Here is a 19,181-nt window from a genome sequence, read left to right as displayed (position 1 = left end):
GACTTAGGAGAGACTAACGCATCTATCTCTTGCATATAGAGGACTGAGATCTGCCTTGCTCATCCAGTCCTCACCTGGGTCTCTGCTTGGACACACAGGTTTCGTGAGTTATGACAATCCAGTTTCGGCTCAAGCTGCCATCCAGTCCATGAACGGCTTTCAGATTGGCATGAAGCGGCTCAAAGTGCAGCTCAAGCGTTCGAAGAATGACAGCAAGCCCTACTGAGTGCCCCCCCTCTGAGACTGGAGTGAGAGGGTCTTCTGGTAAGTGGGGGAGGAGCACCCTAACGATTCGAAGCCCTGAGGCTGTGTGTTGGCAGCCCTGGACCCTGATCCCTGCCACTCTCACAGGCACAGCTTGCCCCGAAGACTCGCTACTGCCTTCTGTGGGAGTTTCGCTTCGTACAGAGGACGAGTTTGTGCTTTGGTTTCCAGTGTTTTACTTTGGAGTTTAGGTGCCATATCCTGAGGGGTTTTTTTTTTCCCCTTTATTTAAAGTTTGCTGTGTTTGTAACCAGTGTGTGTTGAGATGGACCAACACCAAACCACCCTGGGGGAGGGAGAATGGGGAAATATTTTAAAAAGATGAAGATCAGGATTTGCCCCAGACCACCCAAGAGAGAGAGGACTGAGTGGAACAAAGTATGACCCTTACTTAGAGTGTCCCGAGTGCATGGGGGCGGGCTGCTCTGGAGGAAAGGCGGGTGACCCGACACTTAGTGCCCTGCAGCTGCAGGCGAAAGCGGCTTCACAGCTGCCTTCCATGGAAAAATACTGAGTTTCTGCCACCTATTTTTCAAATTCTTGTCCTGGATTTCTGCCCCTCTTTCATAAAAAGGGGTCAACAATTCTCTGGAAATAAAGCATCTCTTAAATTAGCTAATTTATGCAAAAAGCAGGGAGATATCACCCATTCCTGGCCTTCAAGCCTCCATTGGTATCAGATTGCCCTGCCTGCCGGCCCACCCAGTGGCTGTTAGGAGAAACAGCCAAGGAGTTCATTTTTAATTAAATCAACATCAAATTAGACCCTGGCCCATTTCCAACAAATCCCCTTTTTAAAAAGGCCTCTGTGGATGACATTGCTGGGTCTCTTCCTTGTAGTTCATCCTGAGCCACAGTTTTCTCCTGAGGGCAGATCTACAGGGTTAGCCCTCAGCGGTGATCTGAAGCCACCCACTTGTGGGGGAGGAGCCTGTTCCTGGGTGTCCTGAGTCATAAGATCCCTCCAGGTTTGGGTGCTGCCTTGCCGCAGGCAGACTTCACACTGAGGAAGAGGCAGAGATGCGCTCTACTCCCTCACTGAGGCGTCCAGGGGTGTAGTATATTCCCACAGTTATGGCAGATGCCTCTTTCAGCCACGCCAGTCCCATTTTCTGCCCTTGGGAACAGAGAAACAATAGCACGTTTACAGCCTCTGGATGGATTTAGTGTTCACTTACCTCAGTATTACTGTGTTCGTTTTTGTCCTCGCGCTTAGTTAACTGCCCACTGCCTCCCATGGGCCTCTGGGCTCTGCCTCTGCTCCAAGAAATGCCGTGGGCTGGGAGCCTACAGATTCGCGCTGTTGGCGGTGCGCACCTGGCAGTAGCCCTGTTGGGGCAGACTGTTGGCCCCAGCCAAGGGCCGGGTGCCTGGATCCCTGGGAGCCTATCCTGCCCTCACCAACAGCAGAGCACAAAGTAGAGGGGTCACTGCTGTGAGTCATATGGGGCATGCCTGCTGTGCTGTACCTGAGGTAGAGCCAGGGCCTACCGTCTTGCCACAAATTGGTGGTACTGGATTATCCCACTGGAGCCACTCCCTTCTCACAGTGATAACCGGGCTTGTCCTCTGAGAAACGTGAAACATACCCTTCTTAAGCGGAACCACGTAAACTTGAATTCTGCACACTGGGAGAAATGTGTCCTGTGTTTCAAAGGAGAAAACTGTTCTAAAGGCTTCCAGGGTCATGATGGGATTTTTTAAATAAATGCAAAAAAGAAAAAGAAAAAACAAAACAAAACAAAAAAAAAAGAAAAAAAATGCTAGGTTGGGGGAGACTCTGTTCTGAATCCCAGCCAGCTGGAACCAAGAATGTCGTTTCTATTTTTATAGAAGTTTTATACAGCTCCGGGGTGGAGAATATTTATTACCTAAATTATATCTCTGGAAAAGGCCAGGATTTTATAGAATCCAGAATGTGATTGTTGTACACACAGGGTGCTGTGTATGATTGAAACTACTGACTTTCTGTGGCATTCGCAGCCCGGCTAACGTGCCCGAGGGGCGGCATTAATGCTGTGAATTGGCAGAGGAGAGAGCTGTGCTCCCCGGGCGCTGCCAACGCCAGGCTCCCGGCCTTCTGTTCTGTCTTCCTCCTTGGCCAGAGCTCCACACTCTCCCGCCCCTTCCTCAGCCCTGTTGCCCCCTTGCCCACGAGGCTGTCCTGGCCAGGTGCAGCCTGCCTCCTTGGATCCACCGAGGCCTTCCCCACTCAAGTTCTCCCTCCCAAGGGGAGCGCTGGCCCCACAGGGCCCTGGCTGCGAGCCCATCACCGTGACCCCACTGCCCAGTGCATTGCACTGCAGAGGCGCTGCCCTTGAGCACAGTTCTCTCCCGGGCCAAAGATGGTTTTGTGTAGAAGCTGTTCCCCTCCGAGTCTCACTGTGTGAGAGGGCTCAGCCCTGAGAGTGGAGACTTGCAGTCAAGTCTTAAGCAAAACTTTTCTGTCGTGGAGGTGTCACTTACAATGTTTTTTCTGCCGTAGTTTTGTTTCTTCCTTGGGTTACATCATGAAATTGATTTGCCTTGAATGCGGCCAGACCACTATCTCCTGGGCCCCACATAGGTGGCCAGGGCGGGGTGGAAGCTAAGGGCTTGGATTTCTGGGAACCAAGGGCTCTCCCATAGGATGGAGCAGAAATCCCGGCTCTCCGTGCTGAAGACCCCCCCCCCCCCAGCCTGCATCTGTCTCCCCCTTGGGGAGGCCCCACCCCGAGACCTCGTCCTCCATCACTGGGCGCTTCATGGGAAATCCAAGCCTTAGGTTCCCTTCTGTCTCTGGCAGCTGGATGTTTTCTCGGTGTCCTCCGTGTCCTTTTTGACTCTTCCCTGTGTCCATTGTTAGCATGTGCAAAGTCCCCTGTCGCCCCGCCCCGCCCCACCCTGCTCCTCATTTCAGGGCTGTCCACACAGTGAGTGTCCTGTTCTCTCTCTCTGTTTGGATGTATTGCTCTGTGTAACTCAGTGGGTCTCCCTCTTTCTGGTTTGTTTTTTTTCTAGATTCCTGCCGTTTGTTCATCGTTGTGCCTAAAGCATGTCGATGTGGCGTCAAGTACATCGTCCAAATCCCTGTCTCTTCAGCTTCTCTGATGCTTGAACTCTCACCTTTGACCTTGTGTTGATCTTTGATGCTGATGTGTATTTTTATTATGTTTGTTTCTTTCTTTGTTTTTTCTTTCCTTTTTTTTTTTCTTTTCCTTTTTGTGCTGCCAAAATTGGTTTTGCTAGAACGACTGCTGAAGGGGAAATATTTAAACTTGCATTTGAATATAAAAATCTATTTTTCTAGAACTTCATAAGATAACCACTTGATTTTGTGATTCCAATTCTTTGTAATTGTCTTCAGAGCAGCCCTACTAGCACATACCGCGTGGTGTTTGTGTTTCTGTGAACACACAGCCAGTCTGTTTCTAGGCTTTGTTTCTGTGTGCTTAGTTTTAAAGACAACTTTGAAGTAAATAATGAAATAAAGGGTGTCACTAAACCTTTGAGGCTCCTGAGCACATTTTGCTGATACAGTTTGTGGGGCTTGAGGAGACCACATGTGTTGTTCTTATTTTTGTTTTTCTGAGTTCTTGACTGCAAAACACACCTGAATCCTCTCTTTGACAGCAGGCTGCAGTTTGGGCCCCAGCTGTCCCTTTCACTTTTCTTCTGTGGTCTTCCTTGGGGTGACCCTGTTGGGCGCCCGGGATCTCTCTGGCCCATCCTTCAGCCCACGGCTCACCTCCGTGCTTGTCCTACAGTCTCCACAGCAAAATGTGATGCTTTGAGTTTTTTTGTTTTTGTATTGTTTTTGTGTTTTTATTTTGAATATTTTTCCCACTAAGATCATGCTCAGAAAAAACTAGTTTTGCATGTTTCCTGCTATTTCTTCACACCTTCGTATATATCACCTTCACCTCTCTGTTTTCTATAGTTTGTGCAAAAACTGACTGATTTAAAAGGGTTTCAAAGAAGCTGTTTTAAATTGTTGTGGGGTTGATTATTTTTTTTCAAGATTGTATTGTTTTATTTTGAAGTGGCAACTTTCTCCCTATTGCCCGTGGAGCGTGTGCCTGTGCACTTAGACTGTCACCTCGTGTGGCGTCAGGTCTGAGCAGGGTACCCAGGGTGCCCGGGACCTGGGCCGCTCCCCAGAGGGGAGGGGAGGGGAGGGAGCGGCAGGGAAGTGGAGACACAGCCTGCCGGCCAAGGGGCACAGGGGCACAGGAGGCCTAGCGCAGGACCAGCACCCAGCAAGGAGGGCGCTCTACACCTGCCCACGCTTTCCTGGGCCACAAGCACAATACCACAGTCTGCACACTGTTTACAGCCCTGAGCACCGCCCACCCTGTTCGCCGGGTCTTCCTGGCTCTGCTCTGCTGGCTACTGCGTTGGGGGCCAGGGCAGGAACACGTTTTCTTAATTGGGTGAAGAGCCACATAGCTGCTGTCTCTGGGTGCCAGGCCAGCCAGTACTTTGGCTCCCCGAGGGGAACTTCCCCTCTTCTCGTGTGGCACCGTCCACCGTCCAGCCTCGGAGTCTAGGGGACTTGAGGAAGAATGTGAATGGAGGGGGAGAGGCCAGAGAGGAGAGAAGGCAAGATGGTCTGAGGAGGAAGAGGGAGCAGGAGAGGAGTTGGTGGCAGGACCTCCCCAGGCCTAAAGTGCTGGGGATGGGACCGCCAGGGAGGAGGGTGCAGGAGTGCTGAGGGACGGGTGGGGTAGAAGCACTGGTCAGCACCGTTCACGCTGGGCTGGAGAGGAGTGTCCTCGGCAGGCTGCCAGGCCATGCTGGAGGCCACTCGTCCTGGCAGGAGGGGCAGCCAGGCCCCGGTGTCCACCAGGCTTGGCGATTCCTGGGGAGATGGGTGGGGAGAGCCAGGCCTGGCCCAGTGCCCACTGCACCCACAGTCTGACTGCACAGAGCCACCTTGAGGCAGGGGCGCCAAGGCTGCCTCCCTGGGATTGAGAAACTGTGTTTGCCAATATACTTTGCTTTCAATTCCAAGAGGAGCTCTGGGAAAACCTGTGGATAAAACCAAATGCCAAATGTTGGACGTTGTTTCCTTTTCCTTTTCTCCCTCTGATTGTTTTAATTGTTCTGTGATGGTTTTAATGGATTTGAGACCCTGGAGCGGCAGCTGCCTTTCTGATTTCCGGCTGCTTTTTGTGAATAATTTAAAAAGAAAAAAAAAAGAAACTTTACATTTTGGAGACAAACCTGTGTGAGTTTTTTATTGGTACAAACGTTGTATTTAACACTAGGGGTTTTGTACAGTTTTTTGCCTTTTCTACTAGAAAACAATGTAAAGTGATTTCACAATGTGAAGAGAAAAAAAATTGCCACTATGACCAAACGCACAGTCTGTTCTGCAGCAGCAACGGGATTCAATCAACTCAAGTCGAGATTCAGCCGTAGAAACGCTTTTCCTTGGCCTTGTTCGAGCTTTCCTTTCTTTCCTGTTTTGATTTGCAAAAGAAAATGTCTTTTTGTGTGAACTTGTGTTGTACTCTGTAGAAAATTATGGATTTTACTTTAATGGTTAAAAAAAAGGTAAGAAAAGCCTTTGTTGCTTTTCTCACCCAATCACAGTTTGTGTAGTGGATTAAAAAAGAAAAAAAATGTTACCAGTTTGGAGCAAGGGAGTATGTGTTTCAAAGGACTCGCCTTCCTTTTTTGTGTGTTTTTCCTTTTGTCCCAATGGGAAACCTAAATCTGTTTTAATTGCACAGACACACAGACAAAAAGTCATTTTGTATCTGCCAAGTGTGGTACCTTCCTTTGTTTATTTGCTATTAAACTGTTTGAGAAGAACAGATGCCACCTTCAGAGTTGTTAATTGCTGGGGTTGGGCTGGGGCGAGGTGAAGTTGGGGTGTGACTGATGGGGATGCTGGTCAGGCTGCTCCCTGGTGTCCCTGACTGTGCAGCTCCACTGCTGAACGAGAACCTGGAGCTGTCTCCACCGCAGTCCCTCTTCCGGTGCTGCAGAGTCCCTGGAAGCCGCCCCTCTGGCACGAAGCCTACAGTGAGGCAGACTTTCCACAGGCCTTTCAGCTCCAGCCCAGAGTGCTTATGCTTCGGAGATTCCTTCAGTTCACCACCCCGTGGTTCCGGGGCCACCCCTGGGCCTCTGAGAAACTTCAAGGTCACTTGGCCACTGGGCCAGGGGTCTCAGGCTGTTTACTAAAGAATGGGTCCTTCTGTGTCGCTGTCATCCTGACAGGACCCCGGCGACTCTGGGCAGCTTACAGCCAGCACTTGGGTGTTTGCAGCAGTGATTCTGATGAGGTGAGTGCTCAGGAAGGAAGGTCCTGAGCGCCAGCATCCTCAGGGCCTGGGAGCGGTGGCCTTCTGCCTTCTGGTGCCCGAGGGCACGGGGTGTGCAGGGCACTGAGAGCCCAGCACAGAAGCTGCTCGGGGACACAAAACCAGAATCTGTGCAGTGAGAGGCTTACAAGATCTTGGCAACCAAGTGTTACCTCTAGTACCATTCTCCTGTTTATTCTTTTAAAACATTAAAACCAGCATTTTGTGTCAGTATGCAGGTAGATTCACCGGCTACTCTCTGCTGATTGGCAGCAGTCAGGTGTTTGTGGCACAGGCCACGAGGTGTCCTGGCCCTTCCTTGCCGCCGTCCCTCTGGTACAGAGACACCACTGGGTTAGAAACCAGCTGCCTGCTGGAGCCTATCGTGCGCTGAGAATAAACCAGATTGCACTTCGAGTGCTCCTGCGGCTCCCCAGGTGGTGCTGCACCCTGCAGAGCACAGAGCAGCCCCCCCCCCCCCGGGCAGTCTTCTCCACACACAGGGTGGTTGGGTGGATTTGAAACAGCCTCACCATGTAGTGTAGACCAGGCTGGCCTCAAAGTCCTCCTGCCTCAGCCTCCCAAGTACTGGGATCACAGGTGTGTGCTGCCATGCCTCGCCCACACCTGCAGTGCTTTACTGAGTCTGGTACCAACTCAGCTGCTGTTTGTCTGATACTGTTCTTTGTTATTTACTGTGGCAAAATTCATACAGGATCAAAGTTGGCATGGTAATCTTTGCGTTTCTTTTTTTTTTGGTACCGGGGATCAATCTCGGGTCCTTGCGCTTGTGCAACAGGTGGCGAAACCACTGAGCTAAATCCCCGGCCCAGGGTTTCTTTTTTTTTTGAGACAGTCTCTCTGTGTAATCAGGCTGACCATGAATTCACTGTGTAGCCTAGGCTGGCCTCAAACTCACAGCAATCCTCTCAGCCTCCCCAGAGTGCTGGGATCATAGGCAAGCGCCACCACACCCTGTTCCGTTTTTAACTATAATTTTTGTGGTATTAAGTACATTCACAATGTTTGTGCCACTTAAATGTTTCAAATCAACCCAGAATGCACCTTTTCAACCTCACCTTATTTAGACTTTTTTGTCTTCTTTTTTTTGGAGACAGGGTCTCTCTTTAGTTAGTCCAAGCTGGTGTGGAACTCACCATGGTCCTCCTGCCTCAGCCTCCCAAGTGCTGAGATCACAGGTGTTCATCACCACACCCAGCTCTGACCATGATATTGGCAAAATCATGAGTTTGAGGTCCTAATTCTGTTTGACGTACGTATTAAATTTCATAACTATTTGTATGTTGGAGTGCTGTACTTCACACCACCTTCCCAGACCCCATTCCTGAGCCTGACTCTTGGTAAATGCGAGGGCGGTTGCAGGACAATCCTCTTCATCTATCCGGCACATTTTGATCTCTGGCTCAAGTTCAGGCTGGGAGAGCTGCTGTCTTAGTCTACCTTGGGATTTTCTAAGAACTTGATAGGAAAATTGGATAGTGAGTACTATGTAAGCATCTTTCACACTTAAAGCCTGTTGCTTTTTACAGTTTACTTGGGGCCAGGTGTGGTGACGCACGCCTGTAATCCCAGCTCTCAGAAGGATCCTCCTGTGCTACAAAGTGAGTTCAAGACTACCCTGAATTACACAGAGACACCCTGTGTCAAAAAATAACCAAAAGAGGTCCAAGGGTGGGGAACACTTGGCTAGCATGCATAAGGCCCCAACTAACTCCTCCATCTTGAATCTCTACACCTGCCTTGTCCCAGACGGTTACCCATTAGCCTATGGGTACCAGTATTAATTACCTCACACTCACCAGTCTCCTTTCATGAGTTCAGAAGCTGCAGTTCCATCATTGTAGTCCATGGTCAGCACTGTTGCAGACCATTACTTTGCTTTCAGAAAACAAAATCAAGCTGGGCGTGGTGAAACACATCTGTAATCCCTGTACTCTGGAGGCTGAGGCAGGAGGATCTCCACAAGTTCAAGGCTAGCCTGAACTACATAAAGAGACCCTGTCGGAAAAAACAAAATAAAGCCAGGTGTGGTAGCACAGTCCTGTAATCCCAGCGCTCTAGGAGGATTGAGGCAGGAGGGTCACAACTTCAAGCCCAACCTAGGCAACTCAGACTGTATCTCAAAAAAGGGTTTGTGCATGAACATGTGGTGCATGCCTGTGATCCCAGCACTTGGGGAGGCTGGGGCAGCTGAATCACAAGTTTGAGTCCAGCCTGGGGAACTTAGTGAGACTCTTGTCTCAAAACATTTTTGAAAAGGTTGGGGTTGTAACTCAGAAAGCCCTGGGATCAAACTCCTGTACTGCCAAGAAAAGAAAAAATACTTTAGTAACTGAATGAATACCCATCCCTGAGCCCACTGACAAACTCATGAGTAGTGTGCTTCCAGGACTTTTCTTGTATGGACAATGCAGAGCACTGTACAGCTCATTCTTCCCAGGTACTGTCCTGAGCGTGCTTCCACCTGGGGACACCGGCATCTGCCACTTCCTTTAGCATTCATGGCTCATCGGCCACCTGCTTGTGGGACACGGTGTTTCTAGTGTTGTCACTAGCAGAAATAAGAGCAGCTAGGGCCAGGGATTTAGCTCAGTGGTTCCCCCACCTGCCTCGAAAGTGGAAGGTCCCGAGTTCGATCCTCAGTACCAAAAAAAAAAGAATAGCAGCCAATTAAGCAGCATTAGTTCAACATCCTGTTTTCAGAGCAACCTCATATTTTATCATCTCATTTGCTGTTCCCAGAAAACTTGAACCCAGAGCAGGCACATACTGTGCTAGGCAAGCGCCCCACGACTGAGCTGCACCGCAGCCTGTGCTCTGCTTTGCCTTGAGACACGGAGCTGCTACCTGACAGCAGATGCCCCCAGCTGCCCCCCAGCCCCGTGCAGTTATGTGGCCCAGAAGTGGCCCTCTGTGGCTCTTTGCCTGACTTCGGGTGGCTTTTGACTCTGCTCGGCTTCTCTTGCTACCTTTCTCCTGCCCACCCAGGCCACAGCTTTGCAGTAGGCTCCTGGCGACTTGGTGGTGTGGCAGGCAATGGCACTGAGTTTCTTCGTGCTGCTCTCTGGTTCCCCAGTCCGGCCACTTCTCCCCTCCCCCTCTCGGTCCAGGACAGCGCAGTGGCTCAGAGAGGGGCTCCTAAAGTCACACAGATTCAGCTCTGGTCCCAGCTCTGTCTCTGGATTGCAGTGTGGCCAGCTCTCTGTGCCTGTTTCCTCATCTGTAAACTGAAGTGATGCTTCACTGAGGAGATAGTAGGGTTCTGTTGGTCCCCTGTCACTTCGCCGGGATCTCCGCAGTGGTAAAATCACAGCCCTTGCCCACCGGAGCCTGCCTGTAAGCTGGGACAGTCACTGCATTCTGGGGAGCATCCCGGAAGTTAAAGTCCTGAAGGCAGTGTTGGGCTGTGCTGTGTAGAAGCAGCAGGTGTGAGCACTTCGCCACTCAGGAGCTAAGACCCACCTGGGGCAAGAGAAGCTTTTATTTATCCTGCAGGTTTCAAGCTGGAGATCACTAGGGTCCTGGCTCCTTTGGGCTATAGCTGCCAGCTGTCCCCTCTCCTCTCCTGCCACAGCCTCATGGCTGCCTGCTGAGTGGGGGACCTACTGAGAGGACAAGGACCCCAGCCCGAGCTCTCAATGCCAGCGGCCCAGGCCTAGGAGCGCTTGCCCCTCCTGTCCCCTGGACCTGCTGCAGTATCCCCTCTGTCTGCCGTGGAGCCCTGAGCTGGCTGCTCACTTCCTGACCCGGGTCCTGACCTCTGGGTCTGTCGTGCTCTGTTCAGGCGAGCAGGCTGGGGCAGATGCGATGCTAAGCCAGCAGCATTGCAGCTTCAGGAGTAACTTGCAATTCCTTCTCTCCCTGCATTCACTCACGTGATGGATGCATTGAGTGACTGCTGTGCCACACCTGGCTCTGGGGATACCGTACAAAGGCCCTGCCCGAACATTTAATGGGGGACGATACTGAACAAGTGACCTCACCAGTCTCTGACACTAGAGATGAGAGCATCCAAATGAACTGCAACTCCATGAGAGGATAATAAGTGGATTCACCCCAGCAGGACTTGCTAGGTTGAAGATCAGATCGGAAGGAGAGGGAACTAGGAGGTGCAAAGGCCCTGGGGCGGGCAACCTGGCAGTTCATCAGGAAGCTGAGTATACAATTGCCATAGGACCCAGCATCTCCACTTCTAAGTATACACCAAGAGAAAAGCACGTCCACCTGATGATCTATACATGAAGGTTTATAGCCTTACTGCTAACAGCCAAAAGGCAAAACAACCCAAACGCCCTCCATAAACACAGTGTGATGTAGCCATACAATGAGTATTAACCAGCCATAAAGGGTGAAGAGGCGAAGCAGCAACCCTTGAAAACATACCAGTCACAAAAGGTCTCCTGTTGTGTGATACCCTCTTTCACCGGCTACTTTCAGGCTCTTTATTTTACTGTGGCACTGGGGTTGGGACCCAGGGTGGTGCGCGTCCCTGTCAGTTGCTGACCCCAGCTGCACCCTCGCCCTGGGTGACCCCCAAGTCTGAAATGCCCACAGCAGAGGGAGCTGTGCCCCAAGCAGCTCCCGCTGCAGAGCTGCTCTGTCTCGGCAGCCGGCAGCTGTGCTGGTTTCTGCCGGGCACCCCAGGCTGCCTTTGTCTGCTGGACTCCTCCTCATCTCCCCAGAGGTTGCCAGGCCATCTTCATCACCTCGTTCTACCTCCCTGAGTCCTGTAGAGCCCCTGTCCCCAAGTACTGGGTGGGGGATGTAGCTCAAGAGCTGAGCACTTGCTGAGCATGTGTGAGGCCCGGGCTTCGATTCCCAGTGCCATAAAAAAGAAAACATATGCATATAGCACATTCCTGAGGTACTGGGGTTAGGATTTCAACCTGCTAACTTGGGTTGGGGGACACAGTTCAGCCCTAACACCAGAGGGACCCAGAGTGAGCGCTGATGCACTCGGCATCTTTTGGGGCTTAATGATGGTGTTTTGGAATTAGTGGCAGTCAGGATGGTGTGAATGTACTAAAATCTACTGAATTACCCCTGAACAGAGGGCAGGGGAGGGGAGAGGAGAGGAGCTGGTGGTGGGGTGGGGTCCCTGCCATGGGGCTTCTCCACCCCGACCTCCAGGGCTCCAGGGGTCTGCTCTCTGCACATGACCTCTGCCTCCCCATAGTGGCCTTAGAGCTGTTAGTTAGGGACCTTTTCAAACCAGGGTTGGGATTGGAATCAGGACATTTTATTAATGTGTTTATTGATACTATGGTGTAACCCCAAGGCATTAGCGCTGAGCTACATCCACAGCCCACATTTTTTTTTCTTTTTTGGTACCAGGGATCGAACTCAGGACCTTGTGCTTGTGAGGCAGGCGGCGGAACCACTGAGCTAAATCCCCGGCCCTGTTTCTTTTGAGACAAAGTCTCACCAGGTTGCCCACGATGAGCTCAAACTTGAGATCCTCCTGCCCTAACTTCCAGGAGCATTAGCGTTACATGCTTTCGCCGTCAGCCCAGCTGGGGTGCACAGCATTGTCAGTGCCAGCACTGTTGGGTCCCTGGCACAACTGCATCATTCAGTGCTCATGCTGTCCCACGAGCCAGGGCACCCACCTTCGGTCACCACACAGCGGCAGCGGGAAGTGGCCTGGCGCCAGGCCAGGTGCCAGCCTTTTAGAGTCCCTTTTTGTCCTCCTACTGTTCTCAAAGGGCAGAAGAGGAAACTGAGGCCCAGAGAGGAAAATGGCTTGGCCAGGGTCCTGGGAGTTAGCAGGAGCCCAGGCTACAGCACAGGGACAAAGCTGGGGCCAGGGACATGTGGGCAGATGGGGAGGCAGCTCTGCACCAGCCCCCTGTCGTCTCTGCTTCTCTGCCAGGTTCCTGATGGCCACTCCCAGCAGGGGTGGGCACATGGGGGGCCAGCGAGACCCCCAGGGGCATGAGGCAGTCAGGGGCGGGTCCCCTGGGAAGCCATCCGGGTGGGTGTGGCCTAGGCCCACGTGACCCTGCTGCTGACATTCCTCAGAGGCCACGTGGCTCCAAGTGGCAGGGACAGCTGCGCACAGGGCTGCAGAGGCAGCTGTGTTCCCAGGGTGGCCCCTGCTCCCAGCCAGGCACCACTTGGCTCCTGCCGGCCGCTGCTTTCCTTCCTGGGGCCCACCCAGGAGGGGTCGTCCCATGAAGGCCTAAGGGTACGGAGGAGCCACTGGGGTCTCCGTGGGCAAGGGCCGAGGTAGGATGGGGCAGGACCAGACGAAGCAGCAGATCGAGAAGGGGCTTCGGCTGTACCAGTCCAACCACACGGAGAAGGCACTGCAGGTGTGGATGAAGGTGCTGGAGACCAGCCCGGACCCCGCGGGCCGCTTCCGTGTGCTGGGCTGCCTGGTGACGGCCCACTCAGAGATGGGCCGCTACCGGGAGATGCTCAAGGTGGGTGCTGCCCCGGGGTGGGCAGGACTGGGGCTTTGGATCCAGGCCAGGGGCCTTGAACTTATGTGTTGGAGCCTCTGACACGGAGCCCCAGGGCCCAGGATGTGGGGCCCGGAGCCCAGGTCTCAGACTCCAGTTCCAGCCTCCTGGTGGGGTTCTGTGTCAGAGCTGGCCGTGGGCTGCAGACGGCTCCACTGGGCTGGGAGGGTGCAGGCTCGGATCTGAACCCTTAGGTTCTGCTGCTTTGGCTGGGAGGTCAGCTGCAGGCCAAGTCAGAGCCCTGCCTCCCCGCCTCGGCAGTTTGCTGTGGTCCAGGTGGATACCGCCCGTGAGCTGGAGGATGCGGACTTCCTCCTGGAGAGCTACCTGAACCTGGCCCGCAGCACCGAGAAGCTGTGCGAGTTCCCCAAGACCATCTCCTACTGCAAGACCTGCCTCAGCCTGCCCGGCACCATGGCAGGCGCGCGGCTCGGGGGCCAGGTCAGCCTGAGCATGGGCAACGCCTTCCTAGGCCTGAGCCTCTTCCAGAAGGCCCTGGAGAGCTTCGAGAAGGCCCTGCGCTATGCCCACAACAACGACGACACCATGCTGGAGTGCCGCGTGTGCTGCAGCCTGGGCAGCTTCTACGCGCAGGTCAAGGTGGGCCTGGAGATGTGCTCCCCTTCCCTACAGCAACCCTGGGGGTCTTTCAGTGCCCGGCACATAGTAGGAGCTTAGTAAACTTGCGGGTGAACAGCCGTGGCTGCTCGTGGTCAGAGGGTGGCTGGAGGAGATGAGGGAATGCAAAGACAGCCACGCAATTCTGGCTTCCGGAACTGAACTCCATTCACTGTGATGGCAGGATTGGGGAGAGGCAGCTATATTTTTAAACCTTTTTTATTTTGAAGAAAACCGGATGAGAAAATAGAATAATACAATGAATTCTCATATAAGCACCACATAGATGGAATAATTGTGTGTATTTTTGCCACTTTCTTTTGGGTGGTATTTGGGATTAAACCCAGGGCCTTCACACTGAGGTACATCCCTAGCCCTCTTTTATTTTTACTTTGAGACAGGGTCTCATTAAGTTGGCCCAGCTGGGCTTGAACTTGGACTCCTCCTGCCTCAGCCTCTCAGAGTGCTGAGATTATAGGTGTGCACCGTCGCACCTGGCTCTCGGTGTACTGCAGAAACTGGAGGAACTGCCATATAGGGTGCCACATCTCATGTGTTTGTTGTTTCCTTGAGGACTCATTAATTTCTTCCTCTGTGTCCTTTATCCCTTATGGAGGGGAGGACAGAGTGACATGTGCAAGGTCACTTGGGGTGTGTTTTTACCGTACAGACACTGCCTTGCCCTTCATGCTGCATCACATCAGGGTGGTTAGGGCTTGACAGCTGCCCCCTCCAAGTTCAGGGTCGTATCTTCCTTCCAGGCGGGCAGGTTGACCCTCAGGCCGACACTTGGGAGGTGTCCTGTATCTTCAGCTTGGCAACAGTTCCCCAGTGGTCTTAACATCCATTGCTGTTCCTGCCGGACTCAATCATTTCAACTAATGGATGGTGATTTCCAAGTTCCTGGATTCCTTCCTCATTTATTAGCTGGGGTTTTTATCTAAAAGAAGACACTTCTCTCTTCAGTGTTACTCTGGAATATAGTTCCTCAAGGAAAGGCAGAACACTTTCCCCTTTTCTCTAATTGCCACTTTTCAGAGTGTCGGCACTGTGACCCTCGCAGGCCATGCTCGTCCAGCCTTCTCTCTGGGTATCACCATTACATCTTGAACTGTTTTCCTCTATTCATTCAGTCAACTGCAGTTCTCCCTCCCCTCCCCTCCCCTCCCCCCTTACAAGGGATCAAACCCAGGGCCTCCTGCATGCTAGGCAAGGGCTCTACTACTGAGCTACATCTCTAGCCCTTGTTAAGTTGCCCAGGCAGGACTCAAACTTGCAATCCTCCAGCCTCTGCCTCCTGGAGCATTGGGATCACAGGTGTGCACCACCATACCCAGCTGAGTTTTATTTTTAAGTGAAATGAGAAATGCCAGAGCATGTCTGTACACTGTTGGGAAGGATTCAGGAGAAAAAGAACACAGTGACACAGAGCCAGGGCTTGGGGGTGGCTGGCATGTGGCGGGGGCAGGGACAGGACGGGAAGGTGGGAGCATGGTGGGTGCACAGTTCCCTCTGGTCTTCTGCCCTCCTGATGGACAGGAGGTGACGCTGCGAGAGGAGGGCAGGGAGAAAATGCTTTAGGGCCTTGAGGAGTCCGTGGGAGAGTGTTGTGATGTCCTTTGAGCTGATGGTTCTGACAACTTGTCACTGAGCCCTGGGGGACACTGGCGCCCGTGGGGGGCACTGATACCCCCCACATGGCCCTGAAGCTGAGGTGTCCATGTGGGACTGGAAGCCAGCTGCTGGCTCCCATCCCTGCCTTCCCTTTTCTCCTTTCCCTTTCATGTCCTCTAGTTTTCTTTTGGAGCCAGGGTCTCACTGTGTGGTTCAGGCTGGCCTTCGATCCATTCTGTTCCCCAGGCTGGCTTGAACTCATGATCCTCCTGCTTCAGCCTCCCCAGTGATGGGGTTACAGGCGTACACCATCGAGCCCACTGCTTTCTCACCATTTCATTCATTCTTTGCAGAAACACGTTTTGTGTGTGTGCTAGGCCCAAGCACTGGGCTGGGCTCTTGGGATCCGGCAGCAGTGCTGATCAAGGCTGCTCTTCCACCAGGGTCCCTGACCTGGAGGCGAGAAGGGGCAGTGCCCAGCGGCACCCTGGAGCCCCCACATGGGCAGTTCCCATACTCAGGTCCCCTCCACCTGTGTCCCCACAGGACTATGAGAAAGCCCTGTTCTTTCCCTGCAAGGCGGCAGAGCTCGTCAACGACTATGGCAAAGGCTGGAGCCTCAAGTACCGGGCCATGAGCCAGTACCACATGGCTGTGGCCTACCGCCTGCTGGGCCACCTGGGCAGCGCCATGGAGTGTTGTGAGGTGGGGTCACAGGGAAGCAGCGGTGGGGAGGAACCAGGGCCACCACCTCAGGGCTGAACCCTGAAGGAAGTTTGAGCTCAAGTTCAGCCCTTCCAGCCCATCCTTAGGGGAGGGGATTCCCTTGGCCCCCGCACCCTCTATGGACCCCCAGAAGAATCGGGCAGGAAGGGAGCCAGTCTGCGGTGCCACAGACAGGGCTCAAATCCCAGCCAGGCTGCTTGCTCGCTGGGTCCTTGATCAAAGCACTTCTCCCCAGCCGTGGCTTCCTGCTGTCAGTCAGTGATGGAGCCACCCTGCCTGTGCTGGGGCCGCCGTGCTCGGGTGCATGAGGCCTCGGCACAGCACAGGTGCAGGCAGCTCTGAGGGCACTGTGACCCCAGCTGCACCCCCCTCGCAGGAGTCCATGAAGATTGCACTGCAGCACGGGGACCGGCCACTGCAGGCACTCTGCCTGCTCTGCTTTGCTGACATCCACCGGAGCCGTGGGGACCTGGAGGTGAGGTCACTGGGTTGGGTGGGGGCTCTGGCCTGGCCCAGCCTGATGCCACCCGCTCTGCTGCACAGACCGCCTCCCCCAGGTACGACTCCGCCATGAGCATCATGACCGAGATTGGAAACCGCCTGGGGCAGGTGCAAGTGCTGCTGGGCGTAACCAAGTGCTGGGTGGCCAGGAAGGCACTGGACAAGGTGAGGGCAGCCCTGTTCCGTGCCCCAGCTCCACCCACCACCCCTGCTCCAGGCCAGCCAGTGCCTCCGAGCTGCGGTGCCATCCGGGCCCTGGCTCCCTTGGGCCCCATCTCAAAAGTTGGCCTCAGCTGCTCCCGGGAGGCCGGGACAGTCCAACTTAACTTCCCAGCTCGGAGCAAGGTCACCCTGGCCCAGGGACCCATGGCTAGTGAAGGGCCCGTCTGGGACTCGAACCTGGGACACTCACTGACTCGCACAGTCTCCCAGCAGTGTGAGACAGGCATGTCCTGTCCATTCTGAACGTGCACAGGCTGAGGCTCCTGCAACTCTGCCCTTCTCTCCTTGCTCCTGTCACACACGGGGCAGCAGCCCTATCCTGTCCCTACCCATCTGCTCTAAGCCTCTGTCAGACCCCATGCCCGAGCCCCGGCCTTTGCTCACCTTGCAGGCTCTAGATGCCATCGAGAGAGCCCAGGACCTGGCTGAGGAGGTTGGGAACAAGGTCAGATCTGAATCTGTCTCATGGACCAGGGGTTCTGAGGAGAACCCCTCAGACCTGGGCGACCCTGAGCCCTGCCTGACCCCCAGCCCCAGCCCTGGGCGGGGGCGGGGGCGGGGAGGACACGTCATCCTACGAGGGGATTCCTCAGAGCCTCTGAGCATCACTAGTCTCCAGGCGGTGGCTTCCAGTCCCGAGAGCCGGAAGCACAGCTTCAATAGGTGTCACTTCCTGTCCTGTCTCTCAGGTGGCACCGTGGCCCTGTTACTGAGAAGCCCAGTGCAGCTCAGAGTCACAGATGTCCCTCACCCGCCCCCTGCCCTGGGTCAGGCCAACCGGGTTCCTTCCACAGCGAATGTGGCGTCTCCACATTCAGTGCATCACCACGTCCAGCCCAGATGCAGGGCCAGGCTCAGCGGTATGAGGCTTCCAGAAACCTGCAGTCGCTCCTGGGCCCACTGCGCTCGCCTTTGGCGATGTAGACTCAGGTTCCTGGGGTCCAGCTGCTAGAAATGTGGGTGAAGACAGGAAAGAAATGTGCTGTGGTTAAGGCCAGGCCACAGATGGGGGCCCTAAAATCCTCCAGAGAACGAGTAACCGGCAACCTCTGCTCTCCTACCCCATTCTGCTGGACCGAACCCAGGCCCAGAGAGGCTGGGCGTGCTGGCCCTCTGTCAGGCGGGCAGGCAGGGCAGGGCTGGGCTGCACAGCACCGACCTGGTCCCCGTCCCCGTCCCTTGTCCCCGCCAGCTGAGCCAGCTGCGGCTTCACCGGCTGGCCGAGGACATCTGCCGCAGCAAGGGGCTGCAGCGGGAGGTGCGCGCCCACGTCGTGCGCTTCCACGCATGCGTGGAGGAGACCGAGCTCTACTGCGGGCTGTGCGGCGAGGCCATCGGTGAGCAGAACGGCCGGCTGCAGGCGCTACCTTGCGCGCACCTCTTCCACCTCAGGTAAGGGACACCGGGCTGCAGCACGCCCCTGACAGGGCCCACACACACTGGCCTGGTGCTGCCTGGGGCCCAGGCTGCTCCAGGAACTTCCCATTCTACCGCTCAGAGCCCTCCCAGCTGCTGTGGGTGACGTCCTTCCTGTCATTACCAGAGGAATCCAGAGGCTTTGTTTCTATTAGGTAGGGGATCGAACCAAACCGAGGGCCTTCACATTGAGCTAAGGCCCCAGCCCCCTTATAAAAAATTCTTCAGGGGGCCGGGGATTTCGCTCAGTGGTTCCGGCGCCTGCCTCGGAAGCACAGCCCGAGTTGAATCCCTGGTACCAAAAAAAAAAATCTTCACTTTGGGACAAGGTCTCCCTAAGTCACTAAAGTGCCCAGGCTGGGCTCAAACATGTGATCTTCCTGCCTCAGCCTCCCAGAGTGCTGGGGTTACAGGCATGCGCCTCATGCCCAGGCCCAGCTGTGTTGTAAGCACTTCCCGTTTGCTGGCCCACCGAGCCCTCCCGCAGCCCTCCGGGTGGCCGTTCTTGCGTCCTTTCCCCAAGGATCTCAGAGAGGTCTATGTGAACCAGCAGGTCAGACCTCCAGCTTGCTCAGCGAGGGTGATGCCAGCCCCAGCCAGCTCCACTCTGCCTCCTGTGCAGGAGGCTCAGGGGGCGGGAACCTCCGCCTCAGTGCCACAGGCCCCTCTGCCCTCGTAGGTGCCTGCAGCGGAACTCTGCGTGGGGCTGCCCCAACTGCCGCCGCGCATCCATGAAGCCCGGCTTCGTGTGACTTCTGCCTTGTCCCGAGCTCCACCTTGCTCCCTCTTCGAGCTCGCTACCTGCAGCTGCACCAGAGCCTCAGTTTACCCCGGGTAGCCGCATGGCCTCCAGGGCCACACAAGGGCCTGGGCTGCCTCTGCTCCTCCACGGGCCTCCCCTGGCTCTTTGTACTTTGGTCTTTGTAGAAAAATAAACCGTTTGTACCTGGCCCTGGATTCTCACTCTCTCTGCCCTGTGGGAGGTTGAGGTTGGGGCTCCCACAGGGCCTCCCCAGCCACAGCCCCCCGCCCAGACCCCTAG

General features: G+C 54.5%; 2 protein-coding genes across 47 annotated transcripts in view; both read left to right on the top strand.

Moving 5' to 3' along the window:
• Nucleotides 1-6,063, top strand: part of Celf1 (CUGBP Elav-like family member 1) — an 81,785-nt gene extending 75,722 nt beyond the window's left edge. For 32 of the 45 annotated variants that reach the window (XM_021264182.2, XM_087205109.1, XM_021264191.2 and 29 more), the window contains one exon: nt 99-6,063. In XM_021264182.2, coding sequence (XP_021119841.1) covers nt 99-226 — 128 coding nt within the window. In that variant the 3' untranslated portion in view covers nt 227-6,063. The remainder of the gene's footprint in view (nt 1-98) is intronic. The other 13 variants (XM_087205110.1, XM_087205104.1, XM_087205100.1 and 10 more) reach the window with 2 other exon arrangements.
• Nucleotides 6,064-6,211: 148 nt separating this feature from the next.
• On the top strand, nt 6,212-19,089 carry Rapsn (receptor associated protein of the synapse). Of its 2 annotated transcripts, XM_004851847.3 has the most exons (8): nt 6,212-13,003; nt 13,304-13,642; nt 15,821-15,979; nt 16,377-16,475; nt 16,544-16,666; nt 17,115-17,168; nt 17,916-18,115; nt 18,819-19,089. In XM_004851847.3, the coding sequence occupies exons 1-8, from the start codon at nt 12,812-12,814 to the stop codon at nt 18,889-18,891; spliced, it is 1,239 nt and encodes a 412-aa protein (XP_004851904.1). In that variant the 5' UTR covers nt 6,212-12,811; the 3' UTR covers nt 18,892-19,089. The 2 variants fall into 2 exon arrangements, with proteins under 2 accessions (XP_004851904.1, XP_087061240.1); XM_087205114.1 differs by lacking the exon at nt 15,821-15,979.
• Nucleotides 19,090-19,181: the final 92 nt, after the last annotated feature.

The sequence above is a fragment of the Heterocephalus glaber genome, unplaced genomic scaffold (assembly GCF_053883595.1).
Source record: "Heterocephalus glaber isolate CG9 unplaced genomic scaffold, H.glaber_assembly_v1.0 deba00000594, whole genome shotgun sequence".
In the NCBI taxonomy this organism is placed as follows: domain Eukaryota; kingdom Metazoa; phylum Chordata; class Mammalia; order Rodentia; family Bathyergidae; genus Heterocephalus; species Heterocephalus glaber.
Note: the sequence above shows the minus strand (reverse complement) of the source record. Positions and strands in the feature narration are given on the sequence as shown.